Source organism: Tamandua tetradactyla, chromosome 19 (assembly GCF_023851605.1).
Source record: "Tamandua tetradactyla isolate mTamTet1 chromosome 19, mTamTet1.pri, whole genome shotgun sequence".
NCBI classification, from domain to species: Eukaryota; Metazoa; Chordata; class Mammalia; order Pilosa; family Myrmecophagidae; genus Tamandua; species Tamandua tetradactyla.
In genome coordinates, this window is record NC_135345.1 from 4,616,991 (window position 1) to 4,636,388 (window position 19,398).

The following is a 19,398-nucleotide window of genomic DNA, read 5'->3' on the forward strand; positions in this document are numbered from 1 at the left end:
AGGATTTCGAGACGAGCTCCTCCCGTATCAGGTGGGTCTTAGGTCTGATGACAAGGGCATCGTCACCATCGAGGGGAAGAGAACAGGGTGGGGGGGTGAGGAGGGAGGCAGGGTCTGGGTGCTGCGGCCCCAGGCCGAGGGCAGGACGGCCACCACCGGAGGCCAGAGCCTCCCCTAGACTGTCCGAGGAGCACGGCCCTGCCACACCTGGACTGGGGGCGTGGGAGGGGACCTATTTCCGTTGCTTGAGGTCACCCTGTTTGTGGGCTTTGTTTCGGCAGCACAGGGAATGAAGACTCTCCAACCTGAGCGAGTGCACACCCAGGCTGCTTCCTGGGTCCACCCCGCCAGGGGCCTGGTGCCTGGACAGGCCAAATCGGCCACAGACCACGCTCTGGGGGCCTGGGTGGGTGACAGAGCTTCCTAGCTGACTCCCTGCAGCACGATGGTGGCCGTGCTGGGAGGAGGACAGAGGGGATGCACGACAAAGCTCCGGGTGCTGGTTCTCTCCCAAACCCTATGCCCTCAGCCACTTCCTCCAGCTGCCCCCTCTTGCCTGGACTGCAGGTGTCCCCGCCTGGTGCCACACAGCCACACTCCATTCGTAACGTGTACCCTCGGTGAATGTCCTACTTCCTTTGTAGCTCCCCAGCCGGGGCAGCCACGGCCCAGCCCACCACGCCATCCTCCCACTCCAGGCTCAGGGCCTCCCCGTGGGTTCTGCTCACGCACCCCTGGGCCTTTGCATGGGCTGCACCCTCTACCTGGGTGCCCCCGCATGTCTTGCCTGGCTAAGTCCCCTCAACCTCCAGGTTCTGATCAGGGGAACAGACTTTCTGACCCAGGCCACAGCCCCTCACTACACTAATCCCACCCCTCCGTGGCTGGGGCACTGGCGGCCGCTTTCCCGTGTGCGTGGGCCTGCTGGCGGGGCCCAGCCCACGAACTCCACACTCAACACACTGCTTCTGAACCGCGCTGAGCTGCTCCACGGCCCTGGGTGCCCCAGAACCCACTCAACTTGCAGGAGGGCCGCTGGGCAGTGCCAAGGAGAGAACAGGCCATGCCAGGGTCAGACTGGCACTCAGGGCATGCCCAGATTGCAGGACTTAAGCCGACCTGGTTCTCCCTGGCCCTGCATCCCAGCGCCTGCCACAGAGGCGTGTGGGAAGCTCCGCTCAGCATTCTCGACGGTGGAAAACCGACTGCCCAGGCCTGAATCACTGCATATGCCAGGTGCCAGCTAAGTGGGGATGGAAAGAACCCGCTTCCTCTCCGGGGCCCAGTGCGCCCTGACCCACGCGTGGAGGGGCCGTGGGAACAGGAACCAGGGTGGCACCTACTCTCGAAGTGGTCAGTCTGCACGGCGACCAGGAAGGCCCACTCGTAGTAGCACTTGCCCTGCTCGGCGTGGCCCCTGCGCGTGGCCAGCTGGCCCAGGCACAGCAGCACCCAGCTCAGGTCCCGGCCGCATTCCCGGCTCGGCAGCTGCGAGAAGACCTTCACGGCCTCCGCCAGGTAGTGCTCAGCCAGCCCGCCGGCGCCCGCATCCAGGCACAGCACCCCGAGGTTGGCCAGGACCACAGCCTGGTCGTGTAGCCGGCCCCGCCTCCGGGCTGCCCGCAGGGCGCGGTAGTAGCCCTCGGCCGCCTGCCGGGTCCGGCCCGTCCTTTTCAGGGCCACCGCCTCCAGGTTGGCCACCAGCCCTTCCTGGTCCCCGCCTGCCAGGGCCGCATCTGTGATGGACCCCAGGATGTCCAGGGTGGTCTCGCTCTGCCCGCGCCGCAGGCACAGCCAGGCAAGGGCCAGCAGGCGGTCCCCGACGAGGTGGCCACCCACCGCGGCCTCGGCCTCTGCCGCCCGGGTCATGAGGGCGACGGCCCGGCCGTGCTGCCCGTGCTGCCCATGCAGCCGGGCCAGGCTGGCGTAGAGGGGCCCGCGCAGCGTCCTGCCCGCCGTCTCCGCGGCTGCAGCGGCCAGTGCCTGCCGGAGGTAGTGGGCGATCTGGCAGGGGAGGCCACGGGCAGCGCCCCTCGTGCCGGCGAGCCGGGGGGCGTTTCGGAGGACCAGGCCGGCGCTCCGCAGCGTGCTGGCCAGGGAGCCCCGCGCCCGCAGGGAGGCGGCGTGGGTACAGCTCAGGGCCAGGTGCGGCAGGCACTGGCGGCTGTACGCGTCGGCCAGCAGCAGGTAGCAGTCGGGGGCCCACGGGGCGCCCGGGGCGGCCTGCAGGAGCAGCAGCCGCTCCAGGAAAGGCGCGGCCTCCTCGGGCTGCCTGAGGCAGGTGTGGTGCTTGGCCAGCAGGAAGCAGGCCCGGGCCTCGGCCTGCGCGCTCCGGCCACGGATGGCCCTCCGCAACCCGTACTTGAGCAGCTCCGCCTCCGCCTCCGTGCTGCACACGCGGCCGGGTGTGCCCAGGAGCAGGGCCGAGGCCTTGGCCACCGTGTGCGCACACTTGTCCCGGTTCTTCTGCTTCAGGTAGACGGCGGCCAGGTTGGCGTGCACAGCCGCCGCGAGGGCGAGGTCGCCGAAGCGGCCCCCCAGCACCCCCAGGGCCTCCTCGAGGTACACGCGGGCCTGGGAGAACTTGAGCTTCCGCACGCACAGGCGCCCCAGCAGGAAGCAGAGCCTGGCGAGGGCCATGGGGAGCCCGGCTTTCTTGGCCGTGGCCCGGGCCTGCGCCAGGCGCCCGGTCAGCGCGTCCTCATCGGGGAAGTCCGAGAACACGCTGCGCAGCCACGACAAGGACAGGTCGTACAGGCCGCGGAAGCCGGCCTCGAACCCAGGGGCGTTCAGGAGCAGCAGCAGCGAGTCCAGGGCCTCCGACTCAGCCCCGGCCTCCTCGGCGGGCAGACGGATGTCGGGGCCCTCGGGCTCTGGTGGCCTCGCAGCACTGAAGGCCGCCTCGAGACCCCAGGACGCGGGCTCCTTGGGGCGGGTCTGGCGGGTCTTGCACTGTTCCAGAACATTCTTCACTTTCGCCAGGGTCTCGCTGGGCTCTGGGTCCAGGTGAGGCAGGATCATTTCTGCAAGTCACAGAAACGCATGTAGGATTAGAGTCCGGGTCAGCCACTGTCCAGCCACGGACCTGGGACTTCGCCTCCCGAGCCCAGCATCCTCCACACAGCCCTTCCCAGAAGGCTCACAGGATCCCTGAGATTTAATATAAAATTCCAGGTGCAGTTCCTGGTTTATGGGGAGAATTCCGATCAGTGGGTTTCACCATCTAACAATTAACCTAACTTTTCATCCATTTGCCCTTTGGAAAGCAGAGCCATGCGACATGGAATCACTTGGAATCAAAGCCACCTAATTAGACATGTCTGATGCTATGACTGATTTTATTAGCAATCCGGGGTTTTCCAAGCAGAGGCCAGGGAGCCCCATGATGTCATTAACAGCCAATTAGCATGAGCGCGACAGATGCCCCACAGAACCCTAAAAACCAACCCGGGTGGAGCAAGGCGAGTGGCTGCATCTGCCAGGCTCCCTCGCAGAAAATGGACCATTTCCCACGGGCGTGCTGAGACCGGAAGGGCTTCCCCCAGACCTCCCCCTTTGGCTGTTGGTGCCTTGAGAATCTGAGGCTGTGGTTGCTGAAGGGGTTGTGAAAAGCACACAAGGTGCTTCAGAATCTGGGAACAGACTGCGCCACGGGACTGTTTGCTTTGGACGGAACCAGTATCCAGAGGTATGTCCCCAGGGCAGAACAAATAAGCTAAATTTCCTTTTGGAAAAACCTGGGACTAAAGGGGAAATTATTTGGAGGGAAGGAATTAGGATTTAAACAGACTCTTCTTTTGCAAGCTCACATTTAAAACCTATTTTCAAAACACACTGTCTCTTTGGTAAAGTCTAGGAAGCCTTGGAATTAAAGAAACAATAACAATAAAAACCTAAAATACGGCTTTGCCGTCCGAGCCTGACTTGGCTGCACTCGATTAGCAAGGAAATACCACATCCGAGGGCTGCAGGCGGCGGGTCTGGCCGTGCCTCCAGCCCTCACCCTGGGCGCCGTCAGCAGGAGGAGCCCATGTTCCCTTTGGTCCTGGGATTTGGCTAAGTGGGAACCCTTCCCAGGAGGGCAGACCTGCAGGCTCTTTCCTGTCCTCACCCAGCAGAGTCCCCGGGGTTGGTGGACCTGGGCAGCGCTCTGGGACCTGGGGGCAGGGGTCCAGGCTGCCTGTGGGGACTCGGGAGGCCTGGAGAGCCTTGGGAAGGTCAGACCTCCTCCCAGGGCCTCTTACGCCCGGAAGAGGCTTTCCCACATTTGTATGTGGACGCATTGCTGTCCCCAGGGGATTTCAAAGGGCTGCAGGGCAGTTGCTTCCCTGGCTCTCCATGGGGAAGCGTGGAAGGATGACGGAGAGGGTCTCCCTGAGATGACCCCCCCCCCCTCCCCCAGGGAAGAAGTCACGTAAGGACTTTCCTCTAGGTTCAGTCCCAGATCAGCCACCTTGCCTCTCCGAAGCAGCAAGGAGTGAATTTCAGCTGCTCTGGGTCAAGCAAGAGGAACCGAGGGGCCAGCCCGGGCTCGGGCCATGGAGGGGACCCCACCTTCACTGAGGACAGTGCAGGTGGCTGGGCCCTTTCATTGGAAGAGGTGTGGGTCCCCAAGGCCTCCATGGCCCTAGGATGGGCGCTTCATGCCCCCCCTCATCCAGTCTCCCCTCCAGGACAGGGCTCCCCACCCTTCCAGCTCTCAGCCATGAGGCAGGATGTCCACACCTGGGGCACAGCTCGCCCAAGCCTCTGCTTTGCATCACCTCCGAGGCCCAGCCCTGTGACCAGGGAGCCCCATGTCATCGGACAGAACTCACCTGGATCTTCCTGTCGCTCAGACTCATTTTCTTCTAAAGTATCTGCAAAGGAAAAAGAAAGAGAAGCCATTGCCCCCTGGTCCGTGGTCTCTGGGTGTGGGGCAATGCAGGGCTGGGAGGGTGGGCCAGGAGAGTGGCACCCTAAAACTCCAGGCCCCCGAGGATCAGTGTGGCTCAGAGGCTCCCCTCGGTCAAGGGGCCAGAGAGTCTTCCAGGTCTGGATGTCTTTGTCCATGGAGGAAGAGAGCAAAGTATCCCCAACGCTGAAAGGAAGGGCCGCCATGAGAAGTGGATTGAAACCAGAAGTCTACACCATTCTCTTAATTAGAAAGTAAAACAAACAAACAAAATATATATATATAAAGCCCAGAGCTGAGGAGGTGCAATGAACCAGGTGAGTCCATGGTGGCTCCTGGGATATTGATTGGTGCAGCCCTTTTGGGGAGCAATTTCTCCCCGCCCCCTTCCAGCCAATCATGGCTTCCAGGAATCTGCATCAAGAGAATATCTGAAATAACTGGCTGTAGGATGTAGTCAGCTGTGGCCCTAAGAGGTGCCGGGGCCAGCAGAGGGGGCGGGAGTAGCTGCCAGCTTGCATGCCCTCACCCACCCAGGCTGCACACGGTGTAGACGTCCATGGCCGACGTGGTCTCCAGCAGCTGCCTGGCATCCTCCGCAGTGAAGGGCCCTTCATTGCTGAAGAACAACCGCTCCTCCTCATCAAGGAAAATCACATTTTCCAACCTAGGAAAAGGAAAGTGCTTTATTTAAAAGAGCGTATTTCCAAAGTAAATATTTCTCAATAAACCAATTTCCATTCCCTTGCTTCATAGACAACCACCACACACCTACTTTGTGCCCAGCAGTTAATACCTTGAGACAAAATTGAAACAGATACTGCCCTTCATACCCAGATACCAGAGACACATGCCAATGAGCAAGAGAGTCTGCCACAGGCACAGTGGGTCTCAGCTTCCTGGAAGTGAGCTCCTAGGTGGCCAACAAAGCCCCAGCTGGAATGCCCCCTCCCCTGAGAGCCTGCTGGGACAGCAGCAGGCAGCACTGATCCCTCCCCACTCTGAGATCCCACAGCTGCCCATATCATCTGTGCTGTTCGACCCAGATTATAGGAAGCTCAGTGTACTCAAAAAGCCAGCTGACTGAAAAAAAGGAGAGGAAATGCAGGTAGGAACAGAGGGAGAGAGGAGATGATTTTTGCTAACAGGGCTTAATTAGCAGTGTAACATGCAACTTTACACCATACTTTGGAACTTGGAATATGCCATTTTGAGAAGTTTAAGAAAGTCCTGTACTTGGAAGAGTTCACAGGAAATTTTACAAAAGAACACATCTGTACTCTTCAAGTACAGTGTCATGAAAGACAAAGCAAGAATAAGGAACTATTTCAGATGAAAGGAAACTGAAAAGACATAGCAACCAATATAACATGCGATCTGGAATTTTCTATGCTTAAAAGGACACTATTGGGGCAGCTGGTGAAACCTGAAAAAGATCTGTGGATTAGATAGATTTGTATCCACGTAAATTTCCTGATTTTAACAACCATACTGGCGTTATATAAGAACTTGTCCTAGATTTTAAGAAACACACTGCATTATTCAGGGGTAAGGGGCATTATGTGCGCAACTTACACTCGAATTATTTAGAAAAAAATAGAGGTGAAAGAGAGAAAAGGATAAAGCAAATGTGATAAAATGTTAACATTTGGGAAATCTGGGTGAAATGTATACAGACATTTTATACTATTCTTACAACAGTTTTATAAATCTGAAGCTATGTCAAAATAAAGTTAAAAGAAAAAGTAACCAAAAAGAGAGAGAGAGAGAGAGAGAAAGAAGTCACTGTGTTAATGAATAAAAGGCTGATACCTCAGAGCCTCGAATGTAAAAGCTATGCACTAAGCATTGTTTGGATGAGGTAAATAATTAGGGTTTCTTCAGCCATAAGCGGAGCAGTGGCACCTGGCCCTGTCATGCTTCCGGGTTAAGGGAGGGGAAAGGATGAGCTTGTCCTCATAGGCTCTTTCAGTCTGACGCTTGGCAAGTTCAGGACACGTTCAAGTCACATGGACTCCAGCCATCTGAAGTCGTGCTCTCAAATGGTGCAAGCATCTAGACCAAGGGTCCCCAAAGAGTGTTCCATGGAACACCAGCTCAGCCCAAAGCTAAAAGGGTTGTGTGAGAAAGGATCCTGGCGGTCAGATAAGTGTGGGAAACACTTCTCAACAGGGGATAAACGTTTCAAGCCTATTCTTGAAGGCTTCCCTGCCTGGGAGTCCCTGGGAGTCACCAGGAACGGGATGGCCCACAGAATAGTCCCCTCCTTGTCTGACCACGGTGGAGTATGAGGGAGGGTTGGGAAGGAGTGTGCTTTGGGAAGTGCTGCAACTGCTGGCCTCCAGCCCCAGCCAACTTCTAACTGCTTCTGATGACACAGAGGCGAGAGGCACAGAAGCAAACAGCTACTTTGCATCAAAGGGCACGGTGACTAATCTGATGCGCCATGATGCCAAGAGGCCTCTGAGATCTGGTCCGGGAAACATTGGTCTTTCTAAGTGTTAGGCACAGAATGACACAGAGGGCCAGGGCCAGAAGGGTGACCGCAAACAGGCTTCTCACAGTTGTGGGAAGAGGTGACGCCCAGAGAGGGGGGGGGACTGGCCCAGGGTCACACAGCCTGGGAAAGGACCAGTTTTCCTACCCACATTCTCCAGGCTCCTTGACCAAGGTGACAGCAGGGAAATGTCAGGTCAGGTGAGCAGGGCTGTCAAAAGGATGGGACCATGTGCTTGTTGATCACGCCCCAAAGAACTTGGGGTCTGGGGCTGTCTAGAGAGTGCCTCCCCTCAGGCATCCCTGGCTGGGGTCAGGGGGCAGCAGGGCCACAGCAGGAGCTTGTGGGTTGGGGAGTGACACAATATGCTGGGGAGCCATATCAGATGGGACTTGGGGGAGGTCAGGAGCTCCCCAGAACATGGGGGTCAGGTTGGAGACAGCATCCCAGGAGGGGGACCCCCCCAGGCCAGCAGAGTTATTCAGGAAACAGCAAGCCTGCCTCAGGGTGCACACACAGTATGGGCGGCCTTTGCAGTCGGGGTCCCAGGGGCCTGGCTCATGGAGGGATGATAAAGGAGAGTGATGTGTTATTCTGTATTTCAGAAGACGCCTGTTGGTGGTTCGGTGGAGGGTCCCAAGGGGTCCAGCAGGTAGCCGCGGCCAGCAGGGGGGGCCTGAGCAAGGCTGCAGCCCCAGCGACTCTGCAGATGACCTGGAGGAAGAACCTGGGGTGGGGGCGATGGGGAGGGGAGGTACAGGGAGCCGCCCAGGCCCCGTCCACATCTGTGGCCTGGAAAGCTGGTAGGCGGTGACAGGGTCCCTGAGCTGGGCACGCGGGAGCAGGACTCGGGTTCCGACTCACTCAGATGTCTGGTCCTGCGCCTGGAGGAGACTTGTCCGCACAAATCCGACCTGGCCCGAGGTCACATGCTGGCCGAGGCACCAGGGCAGGCCGGGCACCTGGGCGCCGAGGATCTCGATGAGGTCGCCGCCCTGGAAGGCCAGTTCTTCGGGCCCTGAGCCCTGGCAGTCCATCACCGCCGAGCACAGGCCCACAGCTGTGGGGAGGACGCCATGGTCAGTGTCGGAGGAGCCAGGGGCCGGGGTGGGCAGACGGGGCCACCCCCAGCCACACACTGATGTCCCTGGGCCAGGGGACATGCAGGCAGCAGGATACACATGCCAGGGTTTTGCAGAAATCCTGACATGAGAGGCAGGCACCTATGTGGCCCAGAGGCATGCATTTTTATCCCTGCACTGAAGATGAGAAGCTGAGGCTGGGAGATGTCTCTGAAGCCAGCCAGGGCTATTTCCTGTGTCCCATCGCAGCCAGGTGGGGCCTGTGCCCACCCAGTGTGAATGCGGCTGGCAACACAAACGCCGTCCCGTGGCCCTCCTGCCACACGTGGGCCTGCGTATACGTTCCAGGGACGTGAAGCCGTGTGTGAAGGCGTGTGCATGCCAGCCAACCTGGAGCAGAGCACCAGTGCAGCCCTGGGGGCCCAGCTGGAGGGTTGCCAGCCGAGCCTCCACAACAAGAGCCAGGAAACCGTGCTCTGTGCTCCGCGGTCTCCGTCTACTCAGGTGACGGGCTCGGGGAGAGGACAGACCGAGAAGTGCTTGTTGGGGGCTCTTTGGCTCTAGATCGACCAGGGCCCCAGCCCAGCCGAATGAGTTTGAACCAACCAGGGGTTCTGTCTGAGACCGAGTATCAGCTCATAAACCAGAAGGGATTCTAGCCACCTCTTCTGGCTTGGGGAGGGTCCAGAAGCAAGGGCAGAAGCTTCAAGAATCTTGGTGCTCAAGCCCCTCCCGCCCACCTCTTTCCCAGGGGAAGAAAGGTCAGTGGACACACGTACTCATCTGTGGGGTGCCGGACGTCACAGGCTCATCCCCAGAGTCGTCGATGGGGTCCCAGGGGACCCTAAGAGCCCACCTGGAGGAGCAGGGGGAGGGAGGGCTTAGATGCTGGGACCTGAGACGAGGCAGATTGAAACTGCGAGACAGGAGGAGTCGGAAGCCCCCAGTGACCCAGACCCCCACCCCTGCCCAGAGGTGCAGCCTTCACCAGCCCACGTGGTACCGCTTCCAGGAAGGCCCCAGCCCCCGCCCAGGTGCCCCCTGCCCTTCCTCAGGCTGTGAACTTGGGGACCCCTTATTAACCCTACGCTCTGCAGACCTTCCCAAACATGGGCCACTCATCCCACTCAGCGGGGGGCGTGGAGTTACCCGGCCCAGGGCTCAGAGGCCCTGGATTCCAATCCTGGTTCCACTACCCCCTGGCTGTGTGACCTGGGCAGATTGTGCCTCTCCCTGGGCCTTAGTGCCCTCAGCTAGGAAGCAAGGGAGCTGGAGAGATGGTCCACGGTCCTTCCTCAGATTGGCATTAGGGTTAAGGATGTGCTCTGTACCGTTTTTGGGACACTGGTAAACACAGCATGCATGTTGGAGTGAGGACTCGTGAGAGAAACTCCTTTGCAGTGACAAAAGCTGAGCTGCAGCTTTGTCTCACAGACACTGCCAATCATGAAATGGAGTTCTTTCTTCACTCTGGCTGCCAGGAAGCTCCAAACCACATTTATGCTCCACATTCAACCAGTGACCAGGAGCTAACACTGTACCTGTCCTAGCATTCCCTTGGCTTTATCTGCCCTCAGTTTGGGTTGGTACAGATTTCTGCCCCTGTCCCGACTGCAGATGTGTCATGTAGCTCCCTCTTAAGCTTTTCGGACAAGCTGGAATGTGAGGTGAGGGCTCCAGGCCCCACACTTCTTGTGCTAGCTCATTGCAGGACAGTCCCGCCAGGGAAGGGTCATTGTCCCCTGACACAAGTGGAGTCCCAAGTTCTAGTGAGGTGGACTGAGTGGCCAAGGCTACACTGGCAGGGCCCAGGGAGGCAGAGCCAGGGAGGCAGAGCCACGGAGGCAGGTACCTACTGATGAAATGGAATCAAAGGTTCTGGGGCTGCCACCGTTGCCACCTCCTCAGGGGACACATTGTAGGCCGAAGAGTCCACCGCTGAGGATGCTTGACCCTGGGGATTCCCCGAAGCCCACCGGAGGGGCTGGGGGCCCGTCCCTGCATCCCCCAGGCTAGCTGCTGTTCTCACGCAGTGGTCAGGATCCAGGACAAAGAAGGACCCTTTAAGCAGAACACAGAGTGGTCGCTCTGGTAGGCTGGGCACGGGGCAGTTGGGACTCAGCCAGGCAGGACCTGCCCCTGCCCTCGTCCACCCTACCACGTGCAGGTGGGCAGGACTGGAGGTGGCTTCCTTGAATGTACACAGAAGCCAGCTGCCTCCTGCTGTCAGGGACCTTACAGGAAGCCTTTCTCCGTGGATGGTGGGGCAAGCAGCCACCCTGCCCCATTTACTTCAGCCTGAAGCCCAATTGTGTGGCTGAGGGGGCCACCCAAAGCAGTAGCCAATTGGGGTAGGGGGTAGGGGTGGTGACTGCAAACCCCCTTCCCAGGGGCTTCTCAAAAGTCACCATTTCTTTGGGGCTGACCAGAGCCTTTAAGACAAACCAACTGAGCCTGGGGCACAGGGCAGTCTATGCTGCAGGGAACATGCCCCCCGCTGCCTGGGCTCCCATATCCCCTCACTACCTGATCCCCATGACCCCCACACCGCCTGAGCCCCCTCGATGTCCCCATCTCAACCATCTCAACTACCCCCACTTACCCCTTGCCTGAAACTCCCCGTCCCCCGCCTTCCCCCATGACCCCTGGCTGTCCCCCGGCCCCAATCTCAGCCCCCGCTCACCCTCCTGGATGAGGAGCCTCTCGTACGCCAGCCTCAGGGCCGCCTCGTCCACCTGAACCGTGATGGCCGCCCCCTCCTCCCCCTCCTCCTCCTCCTCCTTGGGCGACCGCAGCCAGAAGTTGTCATCCACAAGCAAGTGCTCCAAGCAGTGGTGGGTGAAGCCTGGGGAAAGCAGGTCCTGCTGGGGGCTCGGCAGGGGCCCTGGGCCAGGTGGAGGAGCCTCCCACCCCCAGGTCAGCCGAGGCTGCGCAGAGCGAGCCCCGGGAGCCCTGAAGGACGGCACCCCACCCAGCCCAGCTTCGCATCCCGCTCCTCCACCCGCCAGGCAAGCAGGTGACCTCACCGGGCCCCCGTGATCTCATCTATGGACGGAGGTTAAGAGGGTATAGGGCTGAGAGGACTGCATGTGAGCTGTCCGTCCATACACGCTGGGAAGGGCCTCTGGCCCCAGGACGGCTAGCCCAGGTGGGCTCCTTCCCTTCCCTCCAGGCCTCGTCTTTTGGGATCCTCCATCTCTACCCCCAGCCAGACCCAGAAACCTCTGCTAACCAGTTAACCACAGTCCAACTAGTAGGCAGACGTGGCAGGCCCCAGGTAGAAGGTGGAAGCAAACAAGGAAGGAAGCATTCATTGAAACCAAAAGCAGTGTAGGCATTTAAGGAAGGGGGCAGGAAAGCCTCCTGCCTTCTCTATGACGTAGACTCTACGCTGCGGCATGCCCCATGGGAGGGTTAGATGAGGACAAGTTACTTCCTCTAGGAACCTCAGTCTCCTCCTCCATGAAAGGAAGCACAAGGTTTAACGAGCTCGTGCCCACAGAGGGGTTGGCAGGCCCAGCAAAGGCACTCGAGAAACTGGAGCGATAATCCTGTTCTCCAGCTGCCTCAGTCCCCACCCCATCTGGGGTCGCTAGAGGCCCAGGGAACTGTGACTCAACCCTACATGTGCCTCAGACTAGCACAGAGAAGTTTTCAGTGGGGGTTGGACTGGCATGTTTCTTGGTCTATACCGGTGCCCTCAGCATTCGGCTTCCCTCCCAGTCCCTGTTCAGTGGATTTACACAGACTAGCTTTGGTTGGGGGTTGGAAATGCGTGTTCACCCTAAATGATCTTGTAACAAAGTCCTACGTCTGTTTGCTGCTCTACCTACCTCACCGTTTCTCCCTCGGGACAAGGTGGACTCACTTGCATCACGCTGGGGAAAGCGTAATGAACTAACCTATCCTAAGGTACCAGTTTGTAACAGACAGTGCCTGGTGCGTAACGAGCATCCTCCAAGGGGAGGCCCCGAGAGCGGAGACTCTGGGTCGATTCTGGGAGGGTCACCACTTTACCCAGAGCGTGGTAGGTGGAGAACTTCCAAATTTCTTCAAAAGTCTTAAACGTCACCACAATCTGATCTTGGTCACTGTGGATGGACAGAAGCCTGGCCGACAACTCCTTAAAGAGAACAAGCAGGAATTAGGAACATTTCCAATGACTTTGGGGCATCTGACGCTGAGGAGAAAACCTCCAGCAAAAGTGACCCTGGCAGGGGCGGCAAGTGCAGAGTGGACTCCTTTACGGCCCCAGCCTGCTCCTCCCCTGCCCCCAAACTAGCCATGGCTCTCCAGTGCCTATGGGACAAAGCCCCTGCTCCTTCTCAGAGCTGGGACGACATCCACATGCTGGCCCTGTGCCCCATGTGTCTCCCCAGCCACATCAGGCTCCTCTGCCATGTCGCTGGTCCCCCTACTCAGGCCACGCTGTCAGCTTTGAGACCCCGGCCTGCCTCCCCACTGGACCTGCCCGTCGGTTCATGCTCCAGCTTCCCTCTCCTTTTTCCATTGCCATTCCTGGTGGGGGAGGGGGGTCATTGCAAATAACAGCAGCTGACACAGGAAGTAGGGTGCTGTTATCACCCCACGTGAGGGAATAAACCACACCCTTTTCTGGCCTGAGGTCTGACCCAGTAAGTGGCACAGCTGGGATTCGAACCCCAGCCACCAGCTCCAGGGCCAGTGCCCAGAACCACGAGGCTCTTGGGTGGCACCATAAATGCCCCATTTGTGCAGCAGTTACCGTGGGCTGGGCCGGGGGCTGGGAGTCTGGGCATGGTATTCACCCAGGGCTCACATCGGCCCCGGGGAGGGGAGGGTGCTGGGTTCACAGAGGGTCAGGGGCATCGGCCAAGGCCAGGCTCACTCCAAAGCCGGAGATCATAACCGCCCACCCTGGCTCCTAGTCCCCAGACCTCTGCCCTCGGGAGACCCCCTGTCCCAGACACCCCTTCCTCATCCTGGGCCAGGCCACTGATCTGTGCAGAGGCTGGCAGGAGGCTGAGTTGGTCAAACAGAGAAAGAAAGGTCAGGTCCACGCTGGTCCTTGCAACTCCCTGTAAAAGGCTTTAGAGTCCCTGGCAGGATGCAGGGAGCATGGCACAGGGGACGCGGCATTGGAAGGTGGGATCAGCGGCCTCGAGCCAGGTGTCCAGGAGAGCAGGCGGGGGGCGAGGGGCGGCACCCCCACGGCGAGGCCACTGGCTGTCCTGCTTCAGGATGGCCTCGGCTTCGGAGGTGCGGGGTGTCACTGCCCTGCCTCCGTCCTGGGCCCCCAGCCCCTCCCGCCCACCGCCCCATCCCCCGGAGCCAACTCACCCCAAGCACGCGGGCCACCTCACGGCTGTCGTTCTCCAAGAGGCGGAGGCGGCCCCGCAGGACCTGCTGCAGGCGGGGGTCGGGCAGCCCGCTGCTCCACGCCGCCCGCAGCTTCAGGGTCAGGTCTGCAAGGGGCAGGCGAGGCTGGTGGGCAGGGTGCCACCCCTCTCCCCATGATGCCCACCAGGCACTGGGCTCTGGAGCCCAAGGCGCCGCTGCCATCCCGGCCGCCCCCCACACCTGCACGGTCTTTAGCTAGGTGCTTACCTAGCGCAGCCTCGGTTTCCTTATCTGTAGAATGGGTTAGAGCCTACCTGTCCCACAGAAGAGTGGGGAGGGGGCTCCCGCGACACCCCTAGCACCGGCTGGCACCGGCTGGCACAGAGCAAGCACACAGCCAGTGGGTCTTCGCCATGGCTACCAGGTCCCAGCCCAGACCACCCACCACCCTGAGGCCCCCCAGGCATCGCTGACCATCCAACAACCCTGAACTCTCCATTCCCTCCGGCCCTGCTGAACCTGACTTCTCCCCTCTCTCCCCCAGCGCTGGAAGGGATCCTCCATAGACCACGGGGCCCTGCAGGTGGTCGTGCTCGCGCCAGCTCAGCCCCCCAGCAGGCACCCTGAGTTCGAGCTCCCCCACCTGGCTTGGCCACTCCATCATGCCACCCAGAGCCACGACGGGTGTGACCTGGGCAGTCGCAGGTCTCCCTGCCCGCAGCCCTGCCTTCCCGGCGGTCAGTTGTCAGCCTGACTAGCCCCGGAGGAACCTATTACATGTGGTGACTGAGCAGGCCCCGATTTCCGGCCCCCTTGCCACCCCCGAGCACAGCGCCACCGAAAAATGTTCTGTCCGGGTCTGTGCTGTCCCACCCCAAAGGTACCCAGGGCAGCCGGGAGCCGGATACCCCATTCCCTGGCCTTTTAGTTAGATTGAATGTAGGTACAAGTAGCTGCAGGTGACCCGTGGCTGCTAAGCTGGGCTGCCACCGACCTGCTCCCCGCCACCTCCTCCCAGCGCCTGCTCTCTGCAGCCCCAGGTCACGGGGAGCCCCTGCCTGTCCGCGGCCCCCCTCCAGGACTTTCTAGCTAAGGGGACCTGGGGCAAACTCCCCGCCCCTCCCTGGGGGCAGGGCCCGCGGTGGGCAGGAGGAGACTTCTGGAATGAGGGCTCACTTCCCAAACAGGAAGCACCGGCTCAGCATTTCACAACCCTCGCTGAGCCCTGAAGGCTCCCAGATCCTCTGCCCATAAGAGGGCTGCGTTTTTACACCCCAAATGTGGGGACTCCATTGCTCACGACCCTGGGGAGGGGGCCCCAAGGTCCCTGTCTGCGGGTAGCCCCAGGCAGCACTGACCTGGGAACCAAGTCTGAGCACAGGTACTGGGGCAACGCCTTGTGGTCTAAGACCCCCACTGCCGGGCATCGGGAGCAGGGTCCCCAGGGCAAGGGGTCCCCGTGACCCCTCCCACATCCATGGGGCTTCCAGGTCCCGCCTTGGCTGCCACTGTCCCGTGGTCCAGGGGTCATCTGCCACCACCCGCTGTGTCCTAGAGGCCTCCCCAAACTTCCCTTCCCCTGCTCTGCATCCCCCAAAAGGACGGGTGCTTTTGACTCATCCTTCCCACCCCCTCCTGTGAAGCCCCCTCCCCAGAGTCTCTCATGGGGCCTCGCTTCCCTGCATGCGCCAGAGCTACCTTTTGTGTGGGCCCAGGCAGGAATGCAGACTCCTGGGCCTCGCCCTGGACTCACACCTGTGCTGAGTCAGCCCTGCCCCAACCCACAGGAGTTTAGGGCAGGTGTTTTGGGGCCACACTTTGAGAACCCCTGGGTTAGACGTCCCCTGACCCAAAGTCCATGGGGCACAGGCAAGAGTGGTGGGAGGGGAGACGCCCAGGGCTCCCCACGGAACGTAACCTGGCCGCCGCAGGGTCCACGCAGGATGTGTTACCTGTGGGATACGCTCCCACCTGGGCCGGAGGAGCTCCAGCTGCTGGGTGCCTGCTACCAGGTGGGGGGGCCGCACCTGCAACACAGGAGGGGAAGGAGGGTCTGAGCAGGCAGGTGTCAGCCACGCCAGTGCCTAACACCCTGGTCTTTCTGGCAAAAAAAGAGGTGCAAACCCCCTTCCACGGGGCTACCCAGCCAGGAGGCAAGTTCGCGTCCTGTGGCGGTGTGACAACGACCATGCAGGTGGCTTCGCCCACCCACAGCAGTCCCTGTGGCCCTACCTGTGACCAGGTGGACCATACCCCACCCACCTGACACTTCCTAGACTGTCACAGGTGCTTTCGCGGGCCAGGGACACAGGGTCTGGTCGCTGAGGGGGTGGGGCATTAAGGGCGAGGAAGGGAGGGTGGGAGGGGCAGCTCAGGGTGGGGATAGGGTGGGGTGGGAGGGGCAGCGCTGCCGCCCCCGCCACTGAAGGTGCCCCTGGGCCGGGCCTGGAGTCTCCAGCCCATCCCCCCTGGCCCTGCCCCATGGAGGAATTAGCCCTGCCCTGGCCCCGGCACCAGTACCAGGAGGGGGGACCCTCCCATGCTGGGCCTCAGTTTACCCCCTGGGGAAGGAGGGACACCTATTCCTGAGAAATCCTGGGCTGGGGCGGGGGTTGGGGGTGGGGTGGGTGGGATGGGGTAGAGGTGGGGGGCTGGTTATGAGGACAAAGCAGGACTAAAGAAATGCAAAGACTTGCAAAAAATCCACAGACACCCCCAGGGCCCTATTCCTTGAGCAGTTAGAGAAGAACGGGCGCCCCCAGGCCCTCTCCCCTCTCTGCCCTCTACTTTGTTATCCCAGATGTGCTTCTGGAAATACAGGAGCCCTCGTTTCTGGCGAATGACTCACTGGCCACAGTTATTGTCTTTAAAGGCCCCCTGGCGGTGGGGGGAGGAGAGCAGCAGCTGCAGCCCCCAGCGGTGCTCCCGAGGGCCTGGTGCTCACTCACCGTCTCTGGCCGCTGCACCCGTCTCCTCGGGCGCCCGCTCCCAGCTGGCCGTGGGCATGTTCCCAGCACACTGCGGACCTTGTCCTCAATGCTGCCGCTCCCCAAGGGCCCCACTCCTCGGGGGGCCAGGAGGTGGGCGTGGCCGCCCGGGCTGGGTCTCCGCCACCCACAGGGGCCTCAGTACGGAGGGGTTGGCATGGCCGGCTGGCCTGCTGCAGAGAGAGAGGAGGGCAGGGGTCAGCGCAGAAGGCGCAGCCCGGCCACCAGACAGCTGCACCGACGCCCGACAGGAGGGAGCTTGGCTTGTCTCCACTTCGGGGCTCCGTCTCCCATAGGCCTCAGCTGCCCTGTGATTCCAGCCAGAGGTTCCCAGGAAATTCTGGCCACCCCTTACATCAACCTGCCTGGACTGGGCTGGCTCAGGGGGCATGGTCCCCCCCCCACCAGAAGGGACCTGCTCAACCCAATGCAGAGAACATCCCAGAACCCTGTGCAATCTTCAGGCTCCATTGCTTGGGGTGTGAGCAGACAAAGAAAGGGGCAGGCCGTCGGTTCTGTCGGGGACGAGGGGGAAACAGTGAGTGCCCCGGCCCCCCCATCCGGGGCCTCTCCCCAGCCGCCCCTCTCTCCCGGGGTCAGAGTAGGGTGAGGACCAGGGGTCACGAGCTTCCCACCACCCTGGGGACACAGGGATCTCTGTCAGCCAGAGAGAGGCAGAGCCGCAGGGACAGTGGACAGCAGAGCCCGGGCCAGGGGGAGTGCAGGGAGCAGATGCCAGCTGCGGCGGCAGGAACCGGTCAGCCCAGTTCCTGAAGTTTAGGGGGGCAGCTCCCTCTGTGCCCTGCTCCTTACAGGGCCGGCTGGCACGGCGCAGGAGTGCCCACCACAGAGTCCTCATGGGTTCCCACTGCTGACGGGGGTGGGCCGTGACGGTTCAACCCTGCCCACTCAGGACGGCCCGGCCATTCGCGCCATCCGATCACACCCCTATCCCGCCCTCTCTGGGGACAACATACAAACCAACAAAGCAGTCGGCTCTCCCCGCCACCTCTCCCGCGGCGGGTGCTGGGGGGCTCAGCTGCAGACCGAGAAGGCTGGGCCAGCCGTGTGCAGCTCAGTTTGGGGTGACCTCCAGGTGCCAGGTGCCCGGCCACCCCCACCTCCACCCTGCCCCCACAGCGGGAGACGTGCCGGAGAGCAGAGGCAGATTGGGGCGGCGCGTGGCGTGGGGTGTGGGACATGGGGTGCGAGCAGGGATGGGTGAGGCGGGCGGGGCCTGGTCCTCGAGCGTCCGCGGAGGTGCTCGGGCTCCACCCCGAGGAAGTATTTCCAACCGAGGGACAGCCAGCCTATCCCTTTGGAAGTTCGTTCCCAGACTTGCGGAGAGTGCACTGAAGAGAGGGGGAGCGGTGTGGGGCACCGGGGGTGCTGGGCTCTTTCCTTTCCCCACTTCAAACCTGCACCAAAAATAAGGGCGGCTGGACCTCGCTCAGATCCCGGCATGCAGCCCGCTCTCATCGCACGGCAGCGACTCCCAGACCCCGACCCGCCCACAGCCCCTGCCCAGCCCTCTCTGCAGCCTCCTGAACCCAGAACCACCAGGTTCCCCACGCTGGGACAAGTGTGGCCGAGACGGACCCCTGGGGCAGCAGAGGGAGAGCGAGTTTCGACAGTCACCAGCCCCTGGGGAGCCTCAGGACACCATCTCCATTGCCCACCAGTGCCAGGGGCCTCGGGGCGTCCCGCAGGGGAGGCAGCCACCCCATTGTAGGACAACAGAGCTGTTCTGAGGACCCCAACTCCCTCGTGCACACACGCACTGTCACACACACACACATTCTCATGCACACATCCACACACAAATATGCACTCACATATTTGCATGTACACACCCACTATTCACACGCACACACAAACATGAGCTCCCACATGCTCATGCACACACCAACCCTACAGTACCCACAGCGCTCATCTTTAAAAGGCAGACAGATTCCAAAGCTCCACTGAGCCCACCTGGGCCTGCTGTCCCTTCGGCTTCTGAGTGCTCCTGGTGCAGTTCTAGACTCAGGAGGTGGGAAGGCCACCAAGCAGCCAGCACCCGGGCCCTCCCTTGGTGACAAAGACTGCAAATTGAAGGAGCCCCCAATGGGCAAAGCTTGAGAGGCCCCAGGGAAGGGTGGGGGGCAGGCAGGTGGGGGAGGCAGGGCAGATGGGACAGGCAGAGTCAGGCAGTGAGGGCGAGCACATGGAGAAAGGGAGGGGGGTTGGCTGCCCCAGAGGATGGCTCAGGGACAGCAGGGTCATGCCTGAGCCCAGGCAGCCTGAGAGCTCAGCACAGGCCGGGGGGAGCGAGGGGCTCGGAAAGACCAGGTAGGTGAGGCCCCAAGGCCCCAGCTGGGCAGCAGAAGGACATGGGGGCCCAGGTCCCTCCCTCAGGCTCTGGACTCCAAGGGCTGCGGTCTGGCCAAGAAGTCCCTCTCCCCTGCCCGCTCCTGACCCCTTGGGCCCCCCAGGGGCTGGTGGAGAGACTCCTGCTCCCCACTCCCATGGCCTCCGTGCCCAGATTTCAGGGCTCAGGGAGCAAGCACGGGGCAGAACGTCTTGCTGACACCTGGGGTCCTCGGAGCCCACCACACACCCTCCATCTCTTGCCGCCAC

The 19,398-nt window shown here is 61.0% G+C and overlaps 1 protein-coding gene across 3 annotated transcripts in view; it reads right to left on the minus strand.

Annotated features, from left to right (window-relative positions):
- The window catches only part of SH3TC1 (SH3 domain and tetratricopeptide repeats 1), a 50,484-nt gene that overhangs the window by 10,120 nt on the left and 20,966 nt on the right, over nt 1-19,398 (minus strand). For all 3 annotated transcript variants that reach the window (XM_077136306.1, XM_077136305.1, XM_077136304.1), the window contains exons 2-12: nt 16,741-16,952; nt 15,745-15,819; nt 13,793-13,917; nt 12,491-12,596; nt 11,157-11,318; nt 10,330-10,534; nt 9,253-9,329; nt 8,256-8,451; nt 5,428-5,561; nt 4,818-4,859; nt 1,344-3,023 (exon numbers count right to left, since the gene is read on the minus strand). In XM_077136306.1, coding sequence (XP_076992421.1) covers nt 1,344-3,023; nt 4,818-4,859; nt 5,428-5,561; nt 8,256-8,451; nt 9,253-9,329; nt 10,330-10,534; nt 11,157-11,318; nt 12,491-12,596; nt 13,793-13,917; nt 15,745-15,819; nt 16,741-16,798 — 2,860 coding nt within the window. In that variant the 5' untranslated portion in view covers nt 16,799-16,952. The remainder of the gene's footprint in view (nt 1-1,343; nt 3,024-4,817; nt 4,860-5,427; nt 5,562-8,255; nt 8,452-9,252; nt 9,330-10,329; nt 10,535-11,156; nt 11,319-12,490; nt 12,597-13,792; nt 13,918-15,744; nt 15,820-16,740; nt 16,953-19,398) is intronic.